Source organism: Necator americanus, chromosome IV (genome assembly GCF_031761385.1).
Source record: "Necator americanus strain Aroian chromosome IV, whole genome shotgun sequence".
In the NCBI taxonomy this organism is placed as follows: Eukaryota; Metazoa; Nematoda; class Chromadorea; order Rhabditida; family Ancylostomatidae; genus Necator; species Necator americanus.
Window position 1 is genome coordinate 35,954,084 of NC_087374.1, and position 23,322 is coordinate 35,977,405.

The following is a 23,322-nucleotide window of genomic DNA, read 5'->3' on the forward strand; positions in this document are numbered from 1 at the left end:
ACTTAGTAATCTTTCTCCCATTTAAAAAGTCACATATTCAAAACCTTTTATCCCTCCGGTGTCGATAAGTTGGTACCAGACTTGTCTGGGAGGATAAAAACACTGACTTGGTCATCGGCTGGCCCACGCAAGTCACTGTATAGGCCAACACGCGTTCCAAAACCTCATCGATTACGAATTCTAGTAAAACGCGTTGGCGCATCCCAAGTGGATTGATACTCCAGTGACTTTATCCTTTATCCTTTATATTCAAAACAGGGAGCGGAAAGGATGCGTTATCTACCAATCAACGAAAAGACAAATTTTTGGAAAGCATAGTAAAGCTCACATTGTACCAGATAGGTCTTTCTTCATCGGGCCACATTTGTAATGTGTCGTAACGAGCAAGAGGGCGCTCAAATGGAAATCGGAGGTGACAAACGCCGCGTAGTGCTTGCTAGATCATTGATATTAAAGGAGAATCCACTTGCTGACAAATAGCCAGAACACAAGTAACACTTTTACATCTCACCATTATTATCTGATAAATAGGATTCCTAACGTTTACTTGACCTTCTGTGTGATTTCGCGCAAGCCGGATATGGGCTCGGATCTGTGATATAGTTTTACAGGGAAGCAACATTCTCTGCACCCAGTACAAGCTGAAATTGGAGAACATTTATAATTTCACACATTTTTTAAATTAAAAATTCCACCTTCTCCAAAATAAAAAGATCAACACTGCGAGTCAAATTATACAAACGAAAGGTTGTTTCGAAAAGCTTCAAAATTTGACTTTACCTGATAGAATTACAGTAAAATTCGTGACTAGTTGCACTGTTTTGTAAAAGGTAACATTTTCTAGGTATACTGCGACTGAAGGGCGTAGTGTGACGGTAGGGATGAAAAAGTCCGTAGCTCAGAACAACCACAGTTAAACGCAGAACTCTTCCAACACCCGGGAATTTAAGACACTAAGAGCCTACAGTACACAAACATCCAAGAAAATTAACTAAGCGCACTCACAGAATGAGTGAAATTTTCTTTTTCTTTCTTTAAGCTTTCTTCTTTAAGTAAACCTAAACCAAAAAAAATAGAAAAGTAAAACAGAGTATAAGTTGAAAAAACAGGTCCGAGAAAAATCTATTGCACTAAAACTGTAATCGAAGTGTTGCTGCGTAGAGCTATATGTTGGTTAACCCTTTGACGACAGCGCGACTCAACGGTGACCCGCGCTTTTTTGGTCGCGTGGGACAATGCGGCTCAACGTTGAGCTGCACGGTTTCCAACGATTATCTTCCATGACTTCCCAATTTTTTTAAAAGCTTTTGTACTTGATTCGTTTATTATCTTCGAAGAATATCATACGACATGGGTATGAAAAAAATCCCTATCTTTTGAAAACAATGAACAAATCCAAGCGTCAATTGTAAATCACAATTTTTGTGCATTCTTTAGAAAAATCCAATGCAAAATTAGCTTTTTATTCACGACAAATAATACAATAATGTTTTTGATCTCGGCGGCATATGTGTCATTAAATTTAGGATCATTTTCCTTGGTCTGTTTCCTCGTTTCTTCGACAATTACTGACAACATTTCCTTGCCCAAATTTAGCTCGTAAAAATCGATTGGTTTGTGACAGTTACGTGACCGATCATGTGGACCAAATTATTGAGAAAATTCCCGGTCATCACGAGTTTCTGCGGCGCATAACCATTCCTCCGTTTGCTCTCACTATCTGACACCGACAATATCTCGAATCAGACTCCTTATCCGCAAACAGCATTAACCAATCACTGAAGATAGAACCATTTTCTGCAGTTTCTTCATCAGATTCATCGAGTAGTCCTTTAAAACTATTCTCTCAATCCTCTTTCTCAAATTCGTCCATCTTTAGCTGCTAAAACTCAATTTTTCTGTATGAAAGCAGTATGAATGGTAGTAAAAAGTCTTATAACAACACGATTAGCAACTAATACAAGATAAATTATGTGAAAACGCAATAATTTGTGTACAGGAAAAAAGTGGTAACCGTCGGACAGCGCGGCTCAATGCTGAGCCGCGGTTGCACGGTGTCCTAAAACGTGCCTGTCTCACGTGCCAGACACGCAAAAACGTGCACTGTCGTCAATAGGTTAACAAAGCCAGAACACGAAGCGGGAATTGCGAGCAGTCTGCGAAGAACAACGCGAATGAAGTGCTTGCACACTTTTCCACGTGTCGTTGTGAATGTTGGAGCCGCACTTGAAATAAACTACGAGGGACAATCAAAGATAAGCCTTTTGTTCAAACAAAATTTATGTTATAGCAAGCATCTGCATTTCTACAGATTATTTTCCGAATAATTTCATCCTTTCATGATACTTTTTTCCTAACTTTTTGGTAACTTCTTCATTCCGTTCTCGAGGAATGAAGTTGGGCGGATATTTATCCAGTTGCATATGAATGTTTCCACTTGATCGTTGGTCTCAAATCACTTGCCTCTAAGCGCTCCTTTGAAGGATCCAAACATGTGGAAATCACATGGCGATAAGGTGAATGATCAAGCGTTTTCAAGCCCATTTTCACCATTTTCTGCTGCGTTGCATCTGGTGTGTGAGGCCCGGTGTAGTCGTAGAAGATCAACACTCGCAGATGGGACAATCTCGTCTTCTGCCTTGACACTGAACCCTAATTTGATCTAAGCGACGGCGGTAGCAGGCAGCCTCGCATTCCTGTAAGAAATACACCATTCGCCCTTTCTTCTACTTTCTTTCTCCACTCCATATTTGCACGCTTTGACACGAGGGTTATTATTTTTACAAACACTTGGAAGCAAGCGATTTGAGACCAACGATCAAGTGGAAACATTTCTGCGCAACTAATTAGACACTCGTCCAACTTCATTCTTCGAGAACGAAATGAAGAAATTACCAAAACGTTGGGAAAAATACATCATAGATGGAGGAAAAATATAAATGGAATAAGAAATAGAAACTAAAAAATAGAAATAAAAATATTTAGGGAAGAAATTTTTAGAAATGCAGATGTTTCCTAAAAAATAAATTTTGTTTAAACAAAAGGCTTGTTCATATATTTTTTAGACGTATTTTAGTGGGCGTTTTAAAATGAGCGGACTGGTTTCTCTGATCGCTCTTAGTGCGCCAAAGTCTTGAATTCATGAGGGGATTTTTTGACTTATTCCTCGAGCGGATTTTTTGACTTATTCCTCGAGCGTTTTTGCTACCGTTTGAAAAAAGCAATGACAGAGAAAACAAACTATAAGTGCACATCCTAGCAACAAACTGAATGCCTGTAGATTCTCGTAGAACTTGAAAAATTACCGTCCAAACGGATCTTGAGAGGTAGACTGTGGGATGTGCCGAAACTGAATGAGTGCATGAGCCAATAACAGATCTTCTCCAGGCGTGAAAAACTGGTGGGGAAATTCGAATAGATCAGGTTGCACACCAGGCAAAAGATCAGGATAGATGATGGCACGACTCCGACCTAATACCAGAGCTGCTTCTGGTCGAGGAGACCAACCTGCAAATTACCCAAAAATGGACAAATAGGCATTCATGGGATGAACCATAACACTTACCAAATGGATTAGGATCCCACTTCACCAGCTCTTCTTCAACAGCAGTTACACCCATTATATCATGACAGGATTCGATCGCAGCACCCAGATTATTTATGTTAAACAGCGATGAGTCACCACCACTATCGTAATAGAAAGAGTCGAGCGCATTCTAAATGAGGTTTCGAGATGTGAGAGAAACGAGATACTGTGCATCAATGTAAAGGTATGCATGGGACGGTCAGATTCGGGGCATTCTAAGAGTTTTCACAGTTCTTCTTCATGCGTGGCGCAAGGAAGAATACGAGCAACGAGCCGAATCGACCCTTCCGACTTGCAGCATACTAAGGAAAGGTGGCTAGCGCCTCAGCTCACGAACAACCAGAGCGGTGCAAGCGCCCTTTCTCTGCATTGTGTGTTGCAAAGATCACGCTTTTGCACCTTCGTGTTGAGGCTAACTAATCAGCAATCAAAGTACCACAATAAAAACCCCTACAAAATTATCAAGATTAATTGGAATGACAAGCACTTGTTTGTGAGACTCACAATCATCAACTGATATTCATTTTTCACATGTGTTAAACGGGTATCGTGGTAGCACATTACGACAGATTGCGTGAGAAGTTGCACGTGCTGAAAACAGATCATATGGGGAAATTCACCTCCAACTGGGTGCATATATTTAAGCATTAATATATTTAAGCAACAATTATCTAGTTTAGTAGTTTAGACCGTCCAAAAAAAAAAAAACTCTTGCGTGACGTATGTTAGCTACCATGGAGGACGGGACAGCCCATAACCCTCTCAATTTCATCTCTTATAAATATGAAGAGCCATTAGAATTCTTTAGGAACGCGGTATACTTTAAACGCCCTTGCAATGTGCTTGCAGCGGCTTGCATTTATCAATCAATCGTCCGAAGTCGTTGCGCGTTGCATGGCACGAATGTGATTGTATGCACGAATTATATCCAATTTGAATATAATGTTGAATATTTAGTGTTTTTGGTTTTCGCGGCACCCACAGCATTTTGCAACCCCATTAAGGCGTAGACGTGACTCTAGGGATCGAACTGCAAGGCATAACCAAGGCACTTCCTCGGGCAGAGTCTCCCAAGCTGGGGAGGAGTTCAACATCTCCAACGTTTCCGTCTTTTTGGAATCAGAAGCCTATCTAGAAGTATACCACTGCTAAGATTCACCATCGTCTTGGCAAAATGTGCAGTGTTGCTCTTTGATACATACAGGTTGGCTACGATCTGTAGTGAAAGCTAAGGTCGTCATGCTAAGGGTGCCTAGTATGGGGAAACTTGCCCATACTAGGCACGTTTGGTATACTTGCCCCAGCAGCATACAAACTGCCTCAGTACGCTGCATACTGGTGCTTTTTTCAATCGACCGAAAATCAATCAAAGAAGTTGCTCAGAACGTGTTTGATTCTGGAGCAAGGCGACACGTTCACGACTCACGGTTCTACTCTAACCTTTTCTGTTCGTCAACTCCTGTGTCAACCCCGATCGTCCCCACTAGTGAAGCTCCACCAAATTCTCCCTTACGAGTAGGAATCGCATGAACCCTTGCGAACCCCCCGGACTTGATTTTAATTCTGCACCCTCTCCTCGGGCTGGTGGTCATCTGATTCATGTAATTTTAGCGGCGCACGTGACGTCCTATCTTCAGAAAAAAAGTACCCAAATCAGTGAAGACCTCTCGAACCGTTCTTACTCATAAGAAAGGTGACCGAGGGGATCTTCGGAACTACGCGCAATATACTTGCTGAGCGTCTTGTACAAAGTATTCACCAATATCATCCTCACGCTCATATCTAGAATGCTGGATGAAGCCGAGCCTCAAGAACAAGCTGTATTCAGTCAAGGGTTCAGCTGCACGCATCCAGATAGTGTCGAGGGAGATAGGTCCTACCCGCTTACCCCTTGTCCTAACCTTCGTCAACTATAAGAAAGTCTTCGATAGCGTAGAAACGAAATCAATACTATCAGCGCTGGTCGATCAAGGTGTAGACGCGTCGTATGTGAGGACATTAGCCAACTGCTACGATCGATGCACGACTAGGACACCGCTTTTCCACCGCCCTCTCACCATACTCATTGGAAAGGAGTACGACAAGGTGATACTATATCGCCGAAGCTGTTCACGGCCGCATTGCAGTGACTAATGAAATCACTTTCTTGGGAAGAAGGGGTCATACGTGTTGAAAAAAGATTCCTCTCCAACCTTTGTTTTGCGGACGACATCGTTCTCTTTTCAAAAAGTATCAGTGAAGCAGAGACGATGCTCAATTAATTGAACGAAGCAGGAAAGAGAAGAGGATTGCAAATGGAACGAAAGAAGACACAGTTCAAGAAGAACGTCTACTGTGAGGACGAAGGAACACAACTTGAGGGTTCCCAAATCTTGCCAACTTCGTCACACCTCTACCTTGGACGTTCTATGAATATTGAAGACGATTTGAAGGAAGAACTGAATAGAAGGAAGAGAGCAGCGTGGCCAGCACTCGTACCCGTCAGGGAAGCTATGGACTAACTGATGGATCAAGATCTCCGTGCTGCGCAGCGGAGACGTGGGCAGACACCGTTGCCACGTCTAGGAGGCTACCCACTACCCACAGAGTCCTTGAAAGATCCCTTCTGAGGTCTAACCGGCGCAAACAACACCTAGCCGGTCTTTGCACTCCGACTTAAAAGCAATGTCTCGTCTTCGCGACCCGAGAGCAAAGCAAAGATGGGCCGCTCACATTATGAGAAGAATCGACGATAGATGGATTAGAATAACGCTAGACTGGATCCCAAGAGAAGCCAAACACCCTCGAGGGAGACCGCCAATGATGGGATGTGTTCGCTGCACGGATAGACCAGCTGAGAGCCCACCTGCATAAGGGTCAAAGACCTCGTCAATATCGCTCACGAACTTGAAAACATCTTGGATGATAATGACAAGAGAACGAAATGAGTGAGAAAGGATGCTGGTGCACGTACGTCCACTGAACACGAGGCATCTAAGTATCTAAACATATAAATAAGTACTTCCACGAGAGACAGGTATTGTAGTTCCAGGATTCTCTCCACCGCATCAGGTCGCTAATAGCTCATCAAAGCAATGCATTAGATAGCTATGGAGTGTAGGGGAAATTACTAGAGAATGGGGTGAAAAACGCTACAGATCCACGTTGTGCATTGTCTTTTTGAAAAACCGTTGACCTTTTGTCGCACACAGGCCGCTCGACACGGAGAAAATTCTGAGGTTACAATCTCTATGTCTCCAGGAAATAAGCCACAAGGAAAAAAGAACTTTTAATTTCCTTCTAAGACGGCTACTTACCACGTAACGTATGACAACATCACGCGGATCACGCGCACTGAGTCAGATGAGCCGCTGAAACTGAAAACTCTTTCGCAAGAACGTCTTTGACAAATCGTGCTTCTGAAGATAATTCCAAAGGTTTTTCTTGTTTATATAAAGTGGAGGTGGGCCAGAGATCGTGTGGTACTTCATAGATCTTCATTCACACCAACTGATGGTGGCTAGCATAGATCGAGCAAGAGCTTTTCTGAGGTTGCAACTTAACACTTTTGAACTGTGTGCCAATTTAGTTCCTTTTAACAGATGTTATCTCTTGTCACTATTGTAATTCTCACATCTCTTTCATACGTAAATGATTGTGTTGAGCCGTAGAAACTATTCAATCTTTCTTTAACGTGCAAAGAACCAAATACATCACGAAAAGTTACCTGCTCCAACTGAATACGCAGCTGCGCCAACTCTTCTGGCTTGAAAGTGATGGGTTCTCCTTGAAAAATAGAACAATAGAATAAGCAGAGGAAAACAATCCTATGCAGGAAACCAACTTGAAATTGAGGAGCTGTTCCATAAAAGCTTACCACTAATAAGACTGCATGAGTAAGAACCATCAGGAGGCGGTCCATCCACGGGAAGTAACACCTGTGAATGATCACCAGAATGAAATCCAATAAAATGTAGAAAGTGAGCAGTACAGTTTGAAAGGAAAGTTTCAGTACAACTCTTAATGTGATGAAGAACAGAAAACATGCATTCCAGACTGAATTTCTTAAAGGCAACACGAAATTGACGATTTTGGGTCTCTGTGGGCCAATATAGAGCTCAGGTGGTAGATAGCATAAGCCTGGATACGCTCCATTCTCCTAATCGTCCTGAAAAGTGGGAGAATCAACCTTAGCTAATACAAGGTACGGGTTAGAACCCGCCATATTTGTACACGCGCCACGTCCACGAGCGAGCGATCGAGGACCAAAGAGTTCTCCTCAGTAACCTATCTCAGTAAAGCCAATGAAAAGGCTGCTGAAAGAACCGGAGCGTGTGTAAGAGTGGCATGTTCTAACGTACCTCATAAAAGTTAAAGTGGTTCCCGCGCCGTTTTGCATCACAATTAGGGGAATTGAGCGTGTCCACGCTTACAACTTGTTTGGAACTTGCAACTAGTCTCTTATCTTTTAAAGGAGAAGACAACGAATCCTGTTAATATCTCTGGTGATGATGAGCCACTAAAAATAAAGAACAAAAGGATCGCGGAGAATGAACGACTTAAAAAAAAATATGTATGAGATATGCAGAAAATATGTATGTAAAATAAGTATGAGATGCGTGAGCTTAGCTGCACTCAAAGGATGAAACGCGAAGTGGATCAGCTTAAAAGATAATTCTCAAAGTTCGGAGGTAATCAGCGGAATTTCCGCTGGGTGTGACTTCGCGCGGTGCTTAGTGAAAGACTTAAAACTTCCTTAACTGCTCTTGGTTTCGATGTCAGCTATTACTCCGATGCATCTAAAAACTACGCTTTAACAAGGTTGCACTGTTCAATCCCCTGATGCAACTTGGTTAGGGGATAGTGCAGCTCATCCAACCTTAATTTTTTCATCGCTGGCACAAGTTTTGCGTTTGTTTACGTCTGCAGCTGGAACCGATAGTGGAGCCAATTTGATGCATACTTTCGAAGATGCTTGTTTCCACTTTGAAAATGACAAAACACTTTATAGCCAGAATCTCTAGTCACTTGTTTCAGCGACGAGGGAATTTCAAAGTTCTCAACCGTCCACGGTAATGTTAGTTTTAATTGCTTAACGAGGTTAAGCACTAAAACGTGAAATTTCAATGGATAATTTGTCTTCTTTAGATAGCATGTAGCTAAAAAAGTTTTTTTTTCTTTTTCAAAACAAAGACGAAGAAAACAGAATCAAATGTCACCTTACATACCAAAAGATCATACTGGGCTACAGTATTTGCAGATTAAAAGTTAATTTCACGTTGCCTCCATCCTCGAAATTATGCCACAATTTGTCACTTTAGTAGCATAACACAAACGGGGTGAGCAACTCCTCAAATCCCTTGTATCACAGTTCGAACATAATGTTAACACGATAATTCAGAACAACCAGAAAATAGTTGGAAAGTTGGATCATAATGCCGTTTACTTCGTTGTTTCTCTTTCCGACGTTCCACACTAGAAGACCTTCATCTAAAATTTACCCACGATGGAATCAAAAATTCAAGAGAATTCACCATAGTTTAGAGGGAAACGGCAAAGAGGGTCCCGCGGATTTTCCGCGAATGCCACCGAGAACGTGGCATTCGCGGAGAATCCGCCGGGAAAAAAAACGTGCTAACGTGCCCATTGGATATGCCGGCGGATACGCGAACATACCTCGACGCGGTCACGCTCCAGTCGTTCGTGAAGACAGACAACCGTTTTAGATGTTCTTCTAGCTACAGAGACGCATAGAACTGCGCAGTTACAAGGAAATATGCAAAACGTGGTATGAGTTGTCGAAATTACCGAATAAGTAAGAGAACAATAGAGTTAGATGGAAGTACATGAGATTTTGCATGGTGTTGTAGTAAGAAACGAGAGTGAGTTTTTCTTCAAATTACCTTCAGAAAGTCTGGAAATCTTATCAAATTTGAAATTTTTTCTTCCAGGAAGTTTCAAGAAGTCAGAGACACAGAAGGTCCCTCTCTACGGAAGTAAATAAAGTAAAATAAATAAATAATAGTAAAAGTAAATTAGGCTACAAAAAGTTTGAGAATTACAGGATAACGATAAATGTCACTACTGTTACTTTTGAAAGCTGGAATGTCCCGTATTAACGAAAATTTTATACACGTAATTTGAAGCTATTAGATACATCCTTATCTTATATTTCACGTGAGGATTTTTCTTTCTTCTGGTACGACCACAAGTTCACCTCAGATCACAAAATTGCAGTGGATGTGTCTGATTCTCCAAAAAAAAAAATTAGTAGATAAAGAATTATATCCTCGCCGGTGATGCGGCGTATGATTAGTGATAGGTAAGTAGAGTCAGCTATTTAGGTGCCAACGTAAGTGTATCTCTTTAGGATACGCATCATCGCTAATTGCTTTGAAAAGGTATGACCAGGGCATGCTCGAAATTCCGCCGGGATCCTTCTTACACGCATCCTAATTTAGATCCCTTCACAAAGTTGCAAACCCACCAACACGCTTCGCAAGCCAGAACTTAAGAAGAGGGCGAGCAATTTAGCAAAGCTAAAAAGACTGCAATGGCTCAAAATCTACATAACCGTAAGCAGTTGAATGATTGTTGGCTGTAGACTCCCACAAAGATCATTTTTTAGCACAGTGTAAAAATAAGTGCAATATCTAAACCTAAAGGAAGACCCGAATAAAAAAACTTATTATCACTGGGAGCGCTGGAGAAATGCTCCAGAAGTATGACCAAACTTCAATCTTCTCAAAGGATTTCATTTGAAAAACAGCCGTTTTTCCAGCCAAACACCAATACCCAAGTCTACTGCACTCCTACTGTAGAAAAGGTAAACGTAAAACCTTGGGATGGACTGCTGATCTTTTGGAATTGGACAACTCTTCTGTAGACCGGCGTTTCTTCGGACGTTTCTTCTTAGGTGTCTGAGCATTGAGCGAAATCAGGTCTGGACGGATCGTTTCCATATCATCTCCAATAAGATCCAAAAACAATCCTTCCACTTCTCGCACTGCAACAGTTATCCAAATTTAACCTACTGCTAATGTTTCAGATTTTAGCCTAAATGTAATCTAAGACTCAACCATCGTAGTAAAAATAAACACGAGAACTATCATACTAGGGATTTCTGTAAATCTGTCCATCCGCAGCTCGTCTTTGTCCCTTTCCAGTTCTTCTAGCTTCTCCAGCTCAGTTAGTACATTGTACTCCTCGTCGTCAGGATCATCGTCATCTGTCGCCACATTTTCGCTTCCTAAGAACGGGGTGAAGCGACGAATAGATTTTTTTAAATTATTAAAGTAAAAAAATTATTTTCCATTAAAATGGCTTTCATTAGTTTGCTCTGCCCAAAGGAAGATTATTTAAGAAATTCAGATCCAAAGTTTGAACGAATTCGTAGGACTGCAACTTGACAAATGCACCGATATCACAGATACTCAGTAATAAATTAAAATATGGTGTAGTAAATTGACAACCGCACTTCGTTGGGTCTATACGCATGAATTATACCATGCAGAAACCTTAAGGAATTCCGCACCAGCTCTCACTACCCGAGACATGTAATGAATTTCAGGAACATCGGATTGACTGTAACATGATTGAGTCATAACGCTACTACCCTCGCGTGTTTCTTCTTCCTTGATATTAGCTTGAGGGTTTCGTCAGTGATGGCTTGACAAACAAGTAACGAAGCTCTCGATCAATGACAATGTTTGGGCTGCAGCCCATTCATGTCCACTCAAATAGCAATAAAAATACATACTTTTACCTGACACGAAGCTTCCTCGACATGTTCTAAAAAATCGTGATCTCGTTCTTAGTCCGGGCCGCAAAATGTCACCTCTCCTTCAAGCATTTTTAGAATACTTGTTTGTAGTGCTGACAGATCAAGGTGAAACTTATCTTGTAAGTTCGCATGTGAATATCACTATCATGTAGCACTACTACTGCGGGGTTATATATGTGTAAATAAATGAATATGTAACATGAAGAGGGTAGGCTTGGCGCGAGTCCGTTCGTTAAGTACCCGCACCCTCCGCGACAAACCTAACCTTAGGAGAAATAAGTGGCAACGGCGTTCATTAATTGCTCTGCCCAGCAGTTAATAGCGTCAACAGAGTATTGCGCTGCGTTTGCCTTATGCCCCGCCCATAACATCGTCCATCACTTTATTGCATAAAGTACGAGGTTTATGAACGCGTATGCAGCTTTGGAATGAATTCGGTGATAGTCTGCAATAAAGTCGGACGTGCAGGTGCACCCCAAAAGAGAATGATCAACGCCGTGCACTTTATCCTTTATATATGCCCCAGCATATGAAGGGTAAAATCGTCCGAACGTCCGTCCGACGCGAATTCCCGCTCAAGGATCAAGAAAACACCAAAATTGGATAACTGAACTGATCCATTGCTCAGTCTACGAAGACACAATTGACGCCAAAATTTGCGAGACAAGATTTGAACGAGGGGACGGTGCAACATATGCAATTGCGCTGTAGCAAATGGTGATGAAGAGCGAGACAAGGCGAAAAAGGTGATGAAAATGTCCTAGGCAATGACTATCTACTCTTTTGTATCAACAGAATTCGACGGAATAGAAGTAGCCGACAAATGATGCGCAGCCCATAGTCGGTATCTTTCAACAACATGATCGGTTTTATTCTTTTTGTGCCTCCTCTGCTAATCACACATAGGGTTTGCGCAATGTTAGGATATTTGATAGCAGATATAGATATGTGGTAGGAATTCTCATAAACTGATCATAATTTTTGTATGTCCCAAGAAACTGCCGCGTTTTCTAAGGTAATCTACAGACTTCTAGGATAGTCATAGAAAGATTTATTTAGCTTGATATTTAAAGGCATCACCCCACGAATCTGAGGTGGTGCAGATTTCAGGTGGAGTATTCGTATATAGGATGGGAGACTGCGGAGAGGGGGGTGATTCCGTCCATTTCTTCCTAATTGGCGTAAAAAACGGCCCGGAAGATACGGCTTCATTCGTTTTGGTGCACCATTTTGTACAAGAGGTTCGACTGGAGCGCGCCAGCTTTGTGCACGCGTCGCATCTTCCGGGCCGTTTTTTTTTACGGAAATTAGCAAGAAATAGACGGAATGACCTCCCTCTCCGTAGTCTCCCATCCCGTATACGAATACTCCACCTGAAATCTGCACTACCTCAGATTTGTGGGGTGATGCCTTTAAGCATTCTTCAAGCACAACGGCTACCGTCTCATCCTATTCTGTAGCTTTCAGGAGTCAACTCCACGCAGTGACGCCCATCTCACCCCATGTTATAGTTTTCTGGCGTCGGCGCACTAATTTGACGCCATGTGTGTAACGAAATTCCAGAAAATGAGACGGGTCCAACACCGTCATATAGCTGCACTGCCACCAGGAAGCGGTAAATTAGGGTGGGCCGGGTTTTATGCTGTCGAATTGGTGTGCTGGCGCCTATAACTGTTATTATGGGCTGCGACGGGTCCCACGGCATCTATAAGCGTTCCAATGGGCCGGGAAGGGTCAAATTCGAATTCATTTCGAATTGGTGCGCCAGCACCAGAAAACGGCAAAGTGGTTTAGACAGGCCCGACGGCGCCGCGGGGCTGTAGTAGTGCGAAAAAAAAGTGAGTTTGCCAAAAAGTAAACGAAACGTTCGTATGAGAACTGCTGACGCGTTTCACCCTTATATACTCTTCCGCATGTCTATTCCGCTGCACGTCTGCTTCATCAGATTGGTAACATCTTTTCTTCGGAAAGTGGAAATACGAATGAAACCAGCTGCTTAGATAGTAGCTAATAGTTTGCATGATCTGGCGTGAAATCTTCTCTTTATCAGTAAGATGATGAGTAAGATGTTCATGTCTTTTCATGTCAGCACATTATTCTGCGTTTAAGATAGATTGTTGAGGAGGAGAAGAAAAACTCATGTTTCAAACTATGTTTCCAAATTCTTGCGGTATCGAAGGAATAAATGTAGGTGTAAAATCAAGTTTGAATACTCTCGAAATATTGTACTGACGCGTTTAGAAAAAAACCATGAAACCATCACTTCAATGATCATTTCGTGAACACTTAAATTTCTATAATGAAAGTGTCCTTAGAGAAAAATACAAATTTAATTTTTCGGAAAATGCCACTACATTTAATTTCTATCAGTCAATGAAGGAGGACAGAGCGTGCAGCAAAAGAAGTTCAGACTGGTATATATATATATATATATATATATATATATATATATATGTATATATATGTGTATATATGTATATATATGTGTATATATGTATGTGTAATATATACATATATATGCATATATATATGCATATAAACTACACCTGCTATATATATATATATATATATATATATATATATGTATATATATATGTATATATATATACATATGTATATATATATATATATGTATATATATATGTATATATATATATATATATATATATATATATATAGCAGGTGCAGTTGCTCTCGAAGTGATGCGGTAGAACGCAGCGCTCAGGATCGAGGGAGGACTTTCCTCGCGCCATTCTTCGCCGCCGCAGTTCGCGATGGTTCCACCTCGATTCCAACCGCTGTCTCCATAACGCCGTTGCTTATATGTTGCTTTAATAATCTATTTGGAAGTGTATTACTAGAAAAACAACCATGATATCAAATTTCACGTCAACAGCTGAGAAATGTTTTTACCGCAAGCAGAGGTTGAAGCGTGAATGCCTTGGAGGAAGTCCAGATAATCGGGATTTTCCACAAAAGTGAGCATCTAAAGACTAAGTAAATCAAATGATTCTGAGAATGGTAGAAACTTGCTAACCTCTTGTCCACCGCAGTCAATAAAAGTATCGAAACTTTCTTGTGTATAGCTGGGGTATAAACTACTAGATGTACAGCTTTGCTCCACATGTGAAACTCGAGATCTAAGTTGATAAGATGATGCCTCGCGATCATTGTTTATGTTATTGGAAATCTGAAAAGCAGCAAAATCTGAAGTAAAGGTAACGGTGTCAAAGAATTCAAGTAATCTACATTCCAATCAAAAACAATCAAAAAATCGCGATTTCTCTTCTCATACATTGTATAGGTTTGTGCAGTGGGACCTTGGGAGTTCGATGGGATTTACGTAGCGTAGAAATTATTTTCAGGTTTTTGATAAAAAATGAGGTTGTCGAAATCTCAGGATACAAAATAAAGTTTCACCAAAACCCCGTTTGCAAAACAGAAAAACACAAATGTCCGGTACTTAATTTTTCCTCAACTACTGATGCGTTATATGTGCTTTTTGCTGTATTTCTTTGCTGTGTTACAGTGTATTTATGAAAAATGTCCTTGGTATTTCTTGTTACTCGATAAGAAATTTTGAGGTTTGTTATTGTTGAGTTATTCTAAGAGGCAAGCACACGTGACATATATAAAGTAGTATATCTCGGGTCATGAATCACGAGTGTAGTTGGGGTGCATTTGCGTAACAGCGAAACGGCGCGGTGGAGGGAACAGTTAGAACCGAGGTGAGTGGTGGGTCGGTCGCAAACTGCAGAGGGTGGTCCCGGCAAAGGTTTCACCACGCACTTAGTCCCTACGCTCTAAAGAAACGCCTCGAGAGAAGCCGCCTACGCAATTGCGCACATGCTTCATATCGATTTGACCCTACTATATCTTGAAGTATTGGCCTGGACAGAAAGTCTTGTCACTCATTTTTCGAAATTTCCAGAACTTTCAATCTTTGGGCGAAACCCATCTTGCACCGTGCTGCAGTTGTAGAACATTCTCGAAGCTTCTCCACAATAGGTATATATAGGCCTTCCTCATTTAATCACAATGTTAATTGCGCAAGAGCAACTTCGAGCTATCATCTTCTATGAATGGCGTGGCGGCATTGGAGCAACTGCAGCAGTCCGCAACATCAACAGCAGATTGGGCGAGGGCACCACTACCATCAGTCGGTGTTTCCGGTTCGAAAGCGCTGGTTCTCTCGCTTCGCAACCGGAAACACCGACTTCGAAGACAAGCCCCGGTCGGGACGCCCCCACACTGTCGAAGGCTCCGCCATTCTCGGCGCTGTCAAAGAGGATCCGGAGATCAACACCGGCAGTCTTGCGATGAGACTTGGCTGTAGCCGTTCAACAATCGTTAGTCGACTCCTGACCCTCGGTTACAGAAAAGTGCTGGCTCGATGGATTCCTCATACCTTGACGGATGCCACCCGGTTTACCCAGGTATAAATCTGTCAATCTCTCCTTCTTCGCCCGTATTGAAAGGAGTTTCTCGAAGATTTTATTACTGGAGATGAGAGTTGCGTCCTCTACAACTAACGCGCACCATGCCACGTGGCTCTCTCGAGGATAAGACCCGCCGACGGAACTCAAATCAGACCTGTACCCCAAGAAGTGTCTCCTTTGTTGCTTCTGGGATTCGAGGGGAATGTTGTTTTATGAGCTACTCCCACAAGACCACACCGCCACCGGTTCCATATACGCTAGTCAGCTCCATCGCATCGGCCGTTCGAGAAAAACGGCCGAGACGAGCTTCGGTGCACCTCCTCCACGATAACGCTAGGCCCCATGTAGCTAAGGAGACCAATAAAAACTGGAGGAGTTAGACTGAGACACGGTCCCGCATCCCCCCTATTCTCCCGACCTTGTCCCCTCAGACTACCACTTACTCCTGTCCCTCAAGGCTTTCCTAGCTAAGAAAATCTTCTTCAAGTTTGAAGAAGAACGGGCGATCAGCGACTTTTTCGACTCCCTGTCTCCCTAGTTCTGGGAGAAAGGGATCGCTGACCTGCCCATTAGGTGGGACACTGTTGTAATTAATAATGATGATAATATTATTAATTTCTATTGTAAGCTAAGTAAAAAATAAAAGAGAAAAAATGACAAATGGTGACGAGACTTTCTGTCTAACCTAATAAATTTGGGTCACAAAATCAGGGCTGTTGTTACTGCAAACCGTTGGACGCTCCGTTCCAGTCCATCCCTCTTTTTTAGTGTTGCTATGTCAAGCACAGGTTTCACTCTTCATTCTCACAAAAATTATTTCAAGTTTTTCAAATTAGTCAGAATAATTTTGCTTTTCATCACCAAGCACCACCTTTGGAGTATTGCGGGGTGCAAGTATTGGTGGCGTTGCACATCACTGTAGCAGGGAAAGGGGAAATACGAGGTGTAAGCATAGATGCGATAGTCGGAGCCGGTTCTCTGACCCCCTTCACTTTTCAACGGTTGGGGAGAGGATCTCCTTCACTTTTAAACGGTTGACAAAATTACCCCCTTCACTTTTGGACGGATGGCGAAAGGACCCCCTTCACTTGAGCTGCACCCCATAAACTAAACCCCCTTCACCTGAGGAGGGTCCGGCTTCTCCCTATCACACCTATGGGTGTAATTGAATGCAGCAGACGAATCTACACCCCTAAAACAAACGTGTTGAATTCTTAATTCCTCGCGAAAGAGTGCGGGCAACTGGGTTTAAGTTGCATAAGTTCTCTACACAACACTCTTAAACAAACAAATAAGAGCAAATTTTGTTTCAAACGATAAGTGAATAAGGTTTCACACTTCTCTCCTTTAGCCATCCCAAAACATAACTATATTATGTCTTAATCCATCAAAAAATAAAGAGAGAACCCTCGGGACACAAGAAACCTATCGAACGAGCACTACTCTTTTTTTGCTCATCTCTCAAAACACAAAAGAATCGAGGAGCAGGTATGCTGTATTTCGCTACACTGTACAAAAGCGTTTCTCGACAGTAGATTCTGGGTTTAGGCGCTATTACTTCTTTATTGATATTTGGATTTCAAAATACATTATCCGGAGTAAATTCATAGGAATGTTTGAGTATTACAATATTACTCTCACATAGTACTCCCAAAAGTTCAAAAATTACGCACCATTAGCTTATCGTCTGCTTTATCACTCGACTTCTCAACTCCACTAGGAATCAATTCCTCGTGGTCTTCGACGTTCTCCGGATCAACCACAACGGTATCATTGGGATCTTCCTCATCATCGCTTTCATCACTCTAAAAGTAGAAGTGCGAGAATGACAGATGAACTCGGTTATGGATGTAACAGAAGTGGAACGTTATCATCGACCCCGATGATAGATAAGGGGCGTGGTATAAAGTACTGTTCGCTGTTATGGTTATTTTCGTATATAATGACTTGTACCGTCCAATAGTGCGGCAGACAACGTTCTGCCCACTCTTTCATTCGATCATATTGCTGGCAACTGTTGCTCACCTATATTCATATAATAAACACATTCCACTGAACCACCGCTTTTGGTCTGTTCAACTAGGGTGATAAAATCTAAGTCTCTCTATAAGGTTGTAAGTTATTTCTGCTCTCATTTTTCAAAGATGATGTAACAATAAAGAAACTTTATATAGAAACATGAGAAACCTTCAAACGACTGAGAAATAAGAAAACATCTTCCTTGCAGCCTCACCCGCACTAGTGAATGCATAACTATGGTTATAGGTATAGAGAGACACATGCCGAAGTTGCTCACTTTCTTCGACTTACAGTTCCGCCATTTCTTGTTTAAATTTTGTTGATTTTTTGAAGCACCACGAAATGGAAGCGCATTTTAAAGCACTAAATCCAAGCTCTACGGTGACATATTACTCTCCAAAAAAATCCTTCTGCTTCAGTGTTGAATCATTTTTGAAAAAAAAAACAGCGAAGGAACTTACTCACCTACGTAATAGTATAATCTTATTCATAGTTGAAAAAAGAGCTTTAATATGTGGTCGGGTCTAAAACGAAAAAATTATCGTCAGCCCCACATTGAGAAACGAGATACAAGAAATTAGAATGATTACAGCCGATAAATACTCATGCCTATGGGTGTCACTCCTGCTTTAAAAGCTCTGAATCACGAAATTGTGGTACGGTGTTCACGAGTATGAGGGGGCTCACGCCAATTCCGATGCTTTCGTCTTCCCAGCGATGCAACTTACTACTGTTGATACAAAAACTAACGAAAATCAACCACGTTTCAGCGATTGCGGGGCAACTTTGTTGCTTATGTGCATTAAATTAGTTGAGTAGCGACGACAGCCAACGTTATATGTTTCTCACAGTAACTTGCATCGTTAGGAAGAAGTCGCACAGTGCTATATGAGAGGTTTCCTGGATTCGTAAGGGAAATTGAGCACGATCTACATCTACGACTGTATACTCGTGCAGAGATCCCAACATCAAAAGAAATCGTGATGCACAGTGCATTAAAAAAAAGAATAGTGCGGCACTCTAAATAAAAAGTCTAATTTTCAAATAAGTTGGGAGTTGTTCATATTCTGCTTTCATATTTTTTTAACAACAAACAAAGACTTTCCAAGAATTATCACTAACGAACCAGGCCGTTATAAGAGAGATAAAAGAGTAACAGTAGACCTGTACTTCGTCAGGTCTGTAATCTTCATCGTCGTCTTCATTTTCAAAATTGACGTCTAGGAATGTACGGGGAGGTTGAACAGGTTTCAGCTCGACCTAACAATAAACGTAGCTCTAGCAGTTTGCAAAGAAGTTGAAAGACTACAGCATACCCTCGCTGATTCAGAAGAGGTATGTTTGACTTTTGACCGAGTCACTTTCAAAGCTGGTATATCATCTGAGTCTCCTTTGATACCCATTAATGCTGATAGCACATGGGGATCCTTGATAAGCCTCTGAAATACGTAATTTGAAGAAACACAGGATACCCATTAAAAAACCCAAAGTACTACATGGAGTATGGACTTCACGTTCAGAGCATTCAAGTTGTGCATTTTCGCCTTTTCTTCGAGCTGAGTGTCTAGCTGTCGACATAAATCAACCAGGTCTTCTTCGCCTTCCACAACCCTTTGACTGTATATTAATTTCAAAGTAGAAGTCGCAGTACAACTTTCACAACTATAAGCCATGTTTCAAGAAAAGTGACTCGTATCTGAACTTACATCAGCCCTGCCCCTTGTACCAATGCTAACGCGCCGCAAAATTCGAAGTGGAACAGCGGATAATCACTCCGTTTTTCCAGAGGAATAGACTCGAAGAAAACTTGGAAATGAATGTTGTAAGATGCACGACGAACTCTTGTCATAAAGCAGACAAAGAGAACATCACAAAAAATCGTAGTACAATAAAAAAAAGATTACTATCTTCAAATTTTGGAGTAGGTAGGGACTGGAGGTGCAATACGAGTTTTTTTTTTTGATACCTGTGTATCCACATAAGTTCTGATATCTTTTCTTGTTCCTCTCTCCAGCTTACTTCTCGTTGTTCCATTTGTTCTTCCATTATTTTCCTTATTTAATTTGTATCTTCATTTCCTTTCTCGTCTTCTACATCATCTCTTTTCGCCTTGTTTCTACGTTCTACTTGTTTTTAAAGGTGGATTTGTTTCAACGTGATTAGTTTCATTGCTTTTCACTTGATTCACATTGTATCAAGTTTATGTATATCATGACACAGTAGCCGAACACCAGCTTTTAACCTTGCTATTGTTTTAGCTTCAGTAATATGATAAGGAAAAACGACATTATGTTCTTCATTTTGCCGAGGTCAGTCAACGGTTTCGACTTGACTCTATATTTTCTTGAGCAGTTTCCTGTGAAGGCATTGTTTCCCACTATCTCCCTTGTCTTCCTACACCACTTCACTCTCATATATTCATTTGCAACAGCAAGCGTAGTATCTTTAGAGTAACCGGAGGGTTGGAAAAGGATGGAATTTTGAAACACAAATGAGCACTCATACTTTCGTGAAAACGGAAAACTGAAATGAAATTAAACTTTAGGTCTTACCGTTTAGCAGGGTAATAGGTACTGTCGGGAATTTTCGTTCATAAGTTCACTCCCTTTCAAAAAAAAAAAAACAAGCTTTAAGCTTGAACATTACGAGAGTGTGATTTTCCTTTCTGCTTCCAAAATTGGTTGAATAGTAGCAGAAAAGTGCTCTGAGAAGAAAATTTCCAGTCGAGTATCCACTGAAAGCGAATCCAAAGAAAAAAGAACAAAGTCCACTAAGAATCTGAGAAATGCAACTTCAAGTAAAGTCTGAGAACGTTACATAGGTTTTGTCATGAATCACATTGGCCTTCTTTTGCACTTTTCCATTATTCGGGTCAATACTGGAGCAGTATAATTTAGTTGCAGAAAAGCCACTTCTTCCAGTTTGAAAGAGATGAGAAGATCCTCAACTTTTATTTCAGAAAGGTCCACTATTTTTCTATGCGAATTGCATTCCTTTAGCTTTAACGTTTCCGTCATCTGGAGAAGTAAAGACAAATTGAAGGAAGGGGAGCAAGTTTAGGAAGGAGTAGAAAGGCACAAATTACAACAAGAAAAGAAACAGTGAGATACACGAAAATGCAACAAACATGAATGAAATAAATGAGGAACAAGAGATAAGACATGCTGTATGGACGAAAAACAAAGAAGTTGGAACCAAAACCACTTGTGATGAGACAAAAAGAACAAAATAGACACAAAACCTAACAAAAGGTACAAAAATACAACATTAAAAGACAAAGAAAGAAGATAAAACAATTATAATAAGCAAGACAAGGAAAGAAGAGCGAAATAGATGGAAGAGAAACAAATAGAATGGAGAAACAAGAGCAGGAAAACAGAGATGATTCAGAAGACAAGGAAGAAAACGAAACTCAAATAAGGAAAAAATATGGAAGAACAGGTGGGATAGTGTTGCAGTTCCAACTGCGTTTCGAATTTTGGAAAAAGTATACTCCAAAATTCGGAGATACTACTCCCTTTCCTTTGTTGTACTACGACTTGTTGTGATATTCTCCTCGTCTGGTTTGTGATAGGTTAAGTGTTCGTGAAGCAGATTATAGAAGTCATTTTAACTTCATCAGCTTAATACTAGTCTAATCCTCTTGAAAAACGGAGGAAGTGATTACCCACTTTGAATTTCTGAATTTGATTGCGTGCTCCACTTTGAGTTTTGCAGTGCGCTAGCATTGATCCAATGGGCGTACCCTTCCGTAGTCGGGTGTAAGTTTAAATACGAGTGACGAAATGAATAAGTAAATTGTGGAGATAATTGAAGAAAGAGTTAAATTGTTATGAATTCAGTGTGATTCTGTGAAGCAAAACTAACGTACTCGTTGTTAACCGTTTTGTGGACCTCTGACTGATCGTTATCTTGAAACTGAGAGGAACATAAGTTGATACCACTCATTATTGGGTCACTGCAGAAATCTGAAAAGGAGAAGGATTTTCCTGGTGTAACAACAACTATTTCTTCACAAGAGCAACTAAACGAGTTCTACTGTATTATTAAAGGCAACAAAGGACATACGCACAAATAATAATAGTTCGATCGCCCTCTATCAGCGCGACGACAGCGGTCGCATCTTGCGAAACTTCCGCAGCGGATTTAGGATGAATTTAGAAGTCGCTCTATGCGGAAGTGAATGGCGTCGAATATACTCCCGTGTGTGTAGCTGCACACCACGCACGCACTTAAGAAACACTTAAGAAATGATCATGCTAGTCGGGTCAAAACGACATGAAGCATGGACAGTTGCGCGAAGCGGCGCGGTGGAGTGTGGCGGTTGGGATCGTGTGAGGATGCTCGCTACCGCCATCCATCTCTGCAGATCGCTATGGTCCCACCTCGATTTCAACCGCTGTCTCCACCGCACCGCTTCGCGCGCAGCCGCTTGGGCAACTGTCCGAGCATCATGTCGTTCTGACTCGACTATATATGATAACGCGCTCAGTCCGTGCGTGTATCTGTCTGTGTGTCACGAAAATACTCCATAATGATGCAAATCTCTGCACAGGCTAGGTACCGAACCATCGCTATGCACCTGATAGACGAGCACTCTACCTTTTCACCATCGCCCAAAGGTATATATATATATATATATATATATATATATATATATATATATATATATATATATATATATGTATATGTATATATATGTTATCTTTGATAAGGCAAGTTAGTTCCTGCCATATGTTAGTGAGGGTAAATAAACATTTATGTGAATGTATACTTCCAAATTTGCAAACTATCATGCTGTATAATAACGGGCGCATTCTGTCACGTGTGTGCATCTGCGTATGTGTTTGTCTTAGTCGAGAAATTCCAGAAAGAGAGGGAGACGAATGCTGTGGCGTCGGTTTGGTGCGCTGGAGCCCAACGCCGAAAAAAGGAGTGTGACGGGTGCCACGGCGTTGAAATGGTGCACAAGCGTATAGAATTCGCACCCCTGCGGAAGTTCCGCTAAGATTGGGCGTCGAACATGTGTCTTGCTGTGCAAGTCACAGATGATGCGCAGGTGCTAACGGCACACAAAATAATGTTCTCTAATTTTGGTTTTCACTTCATCCGAATTCTCCAGGTCTGATAAATATCTGCCAGGTCAGTTTCTTCTTTTTTTTGTGATTTCTATGGTTTAATTGTCAAATTGATTTCGCCTCTTAGATGTTGGCGCTGTACGTTGCGTACTCACTCCTTTTGTTTTTTTTTTTCGCAGGTGTACATTTTGCCCCTCCAGTTGATGCCATTACACTACGATATTATAACTTCAACGTCCTTGCTCTTTTTCATGTTTCCTTTGACATCGTATGCTGCACCTTCTGTCATCCTTTGTTGTCGCATGTATGTAATCATGCGAACCATTGGATGCTCTGGAGGGGAAGCTTGATGTTGCGTTTCTATATGATATCTACCTTAAGACATTGCCAGCCTAATTAAGTGTTCAAATTTTGTGTACCTTAGTGATTCTCCACAAT

General features: G+C 41.3%; 1 protein-coding gene across 3 annotated transcripts in view; it reads right to left on the bottom strand.

The window, feature by feature from the left end:
* Positions 1–23,094, bottom strand: part of RB195_003774 (uncharacterized protein) — a gene marked incomplete at both ends in the record, with an annotated part of 39,869 nt that extends 16,775 nt beyond the window's left edge. The window contains 18 exons of one of the 3 annotated variants that reach the window (XM_064201566.1): positions 329–436; positions 512–641; positions 3,306–3,507; positions 3,566–3,716; positions 4,091–4,177; positions 7,293–7,351; positions 7,443–7,503; positions 10,405–10,571; positions 10,680–10,814; positions 14,262–14,334; positions 14,386–14,538; positions 17,461–17,592; positions 18,971–19,066; positions 19,123–19,245; positions 19,303–19,417; positions 21,678–21,774; positions 21,879–21,929; positions 23,040–23,094. In XM_064201566.1, coding sequence (XP_064057447.1) covers positions 329–436; positions 512–641; positions 3,306–3,507; positions 3,566–3,716; positions 4,091–4,177; positions 7,293–7,351; positions 7,443–7,503; positions 10,405–10,571; positions 10,680–10,814; positions 14,262–14,334; positions 14,386–14,538; positions 17,461–17,592; positions 18,971–19,066; positions 19,123–19,245; positions 19,303–19,417; positions 21,678–21,774; positions 21,879–21,929; positions 23,040–23,094 — 1,995 coding nt within the window. Of the gene's footprint in view, positions 1–328; positions 437–511; positions 642–3,305; positions 3,508–3,565; positions 3,717–4,090; positions 4,178–7,292; positions 7,352–7,442; positions 7,504–10,404; positions 10,572–10,679; positions 10,815–14,261; positions 14,335–14,385; positions 14,539–17,460; positions 17,593–18,970; positions 19,067–19,122; positions 19,246–19,302; positions 19,424–21,677; positions 21,775–21,878; positions 21,930–23,039 lie in introns of all 3 variants that reach the window. The other 2 variants (XM_064201567.1, XM_064201565.1) reach the window with 2 other exon arrangements.
* Between the last annotated feature and the right edge of the window lie 228 nt (positions 23,095–23,322).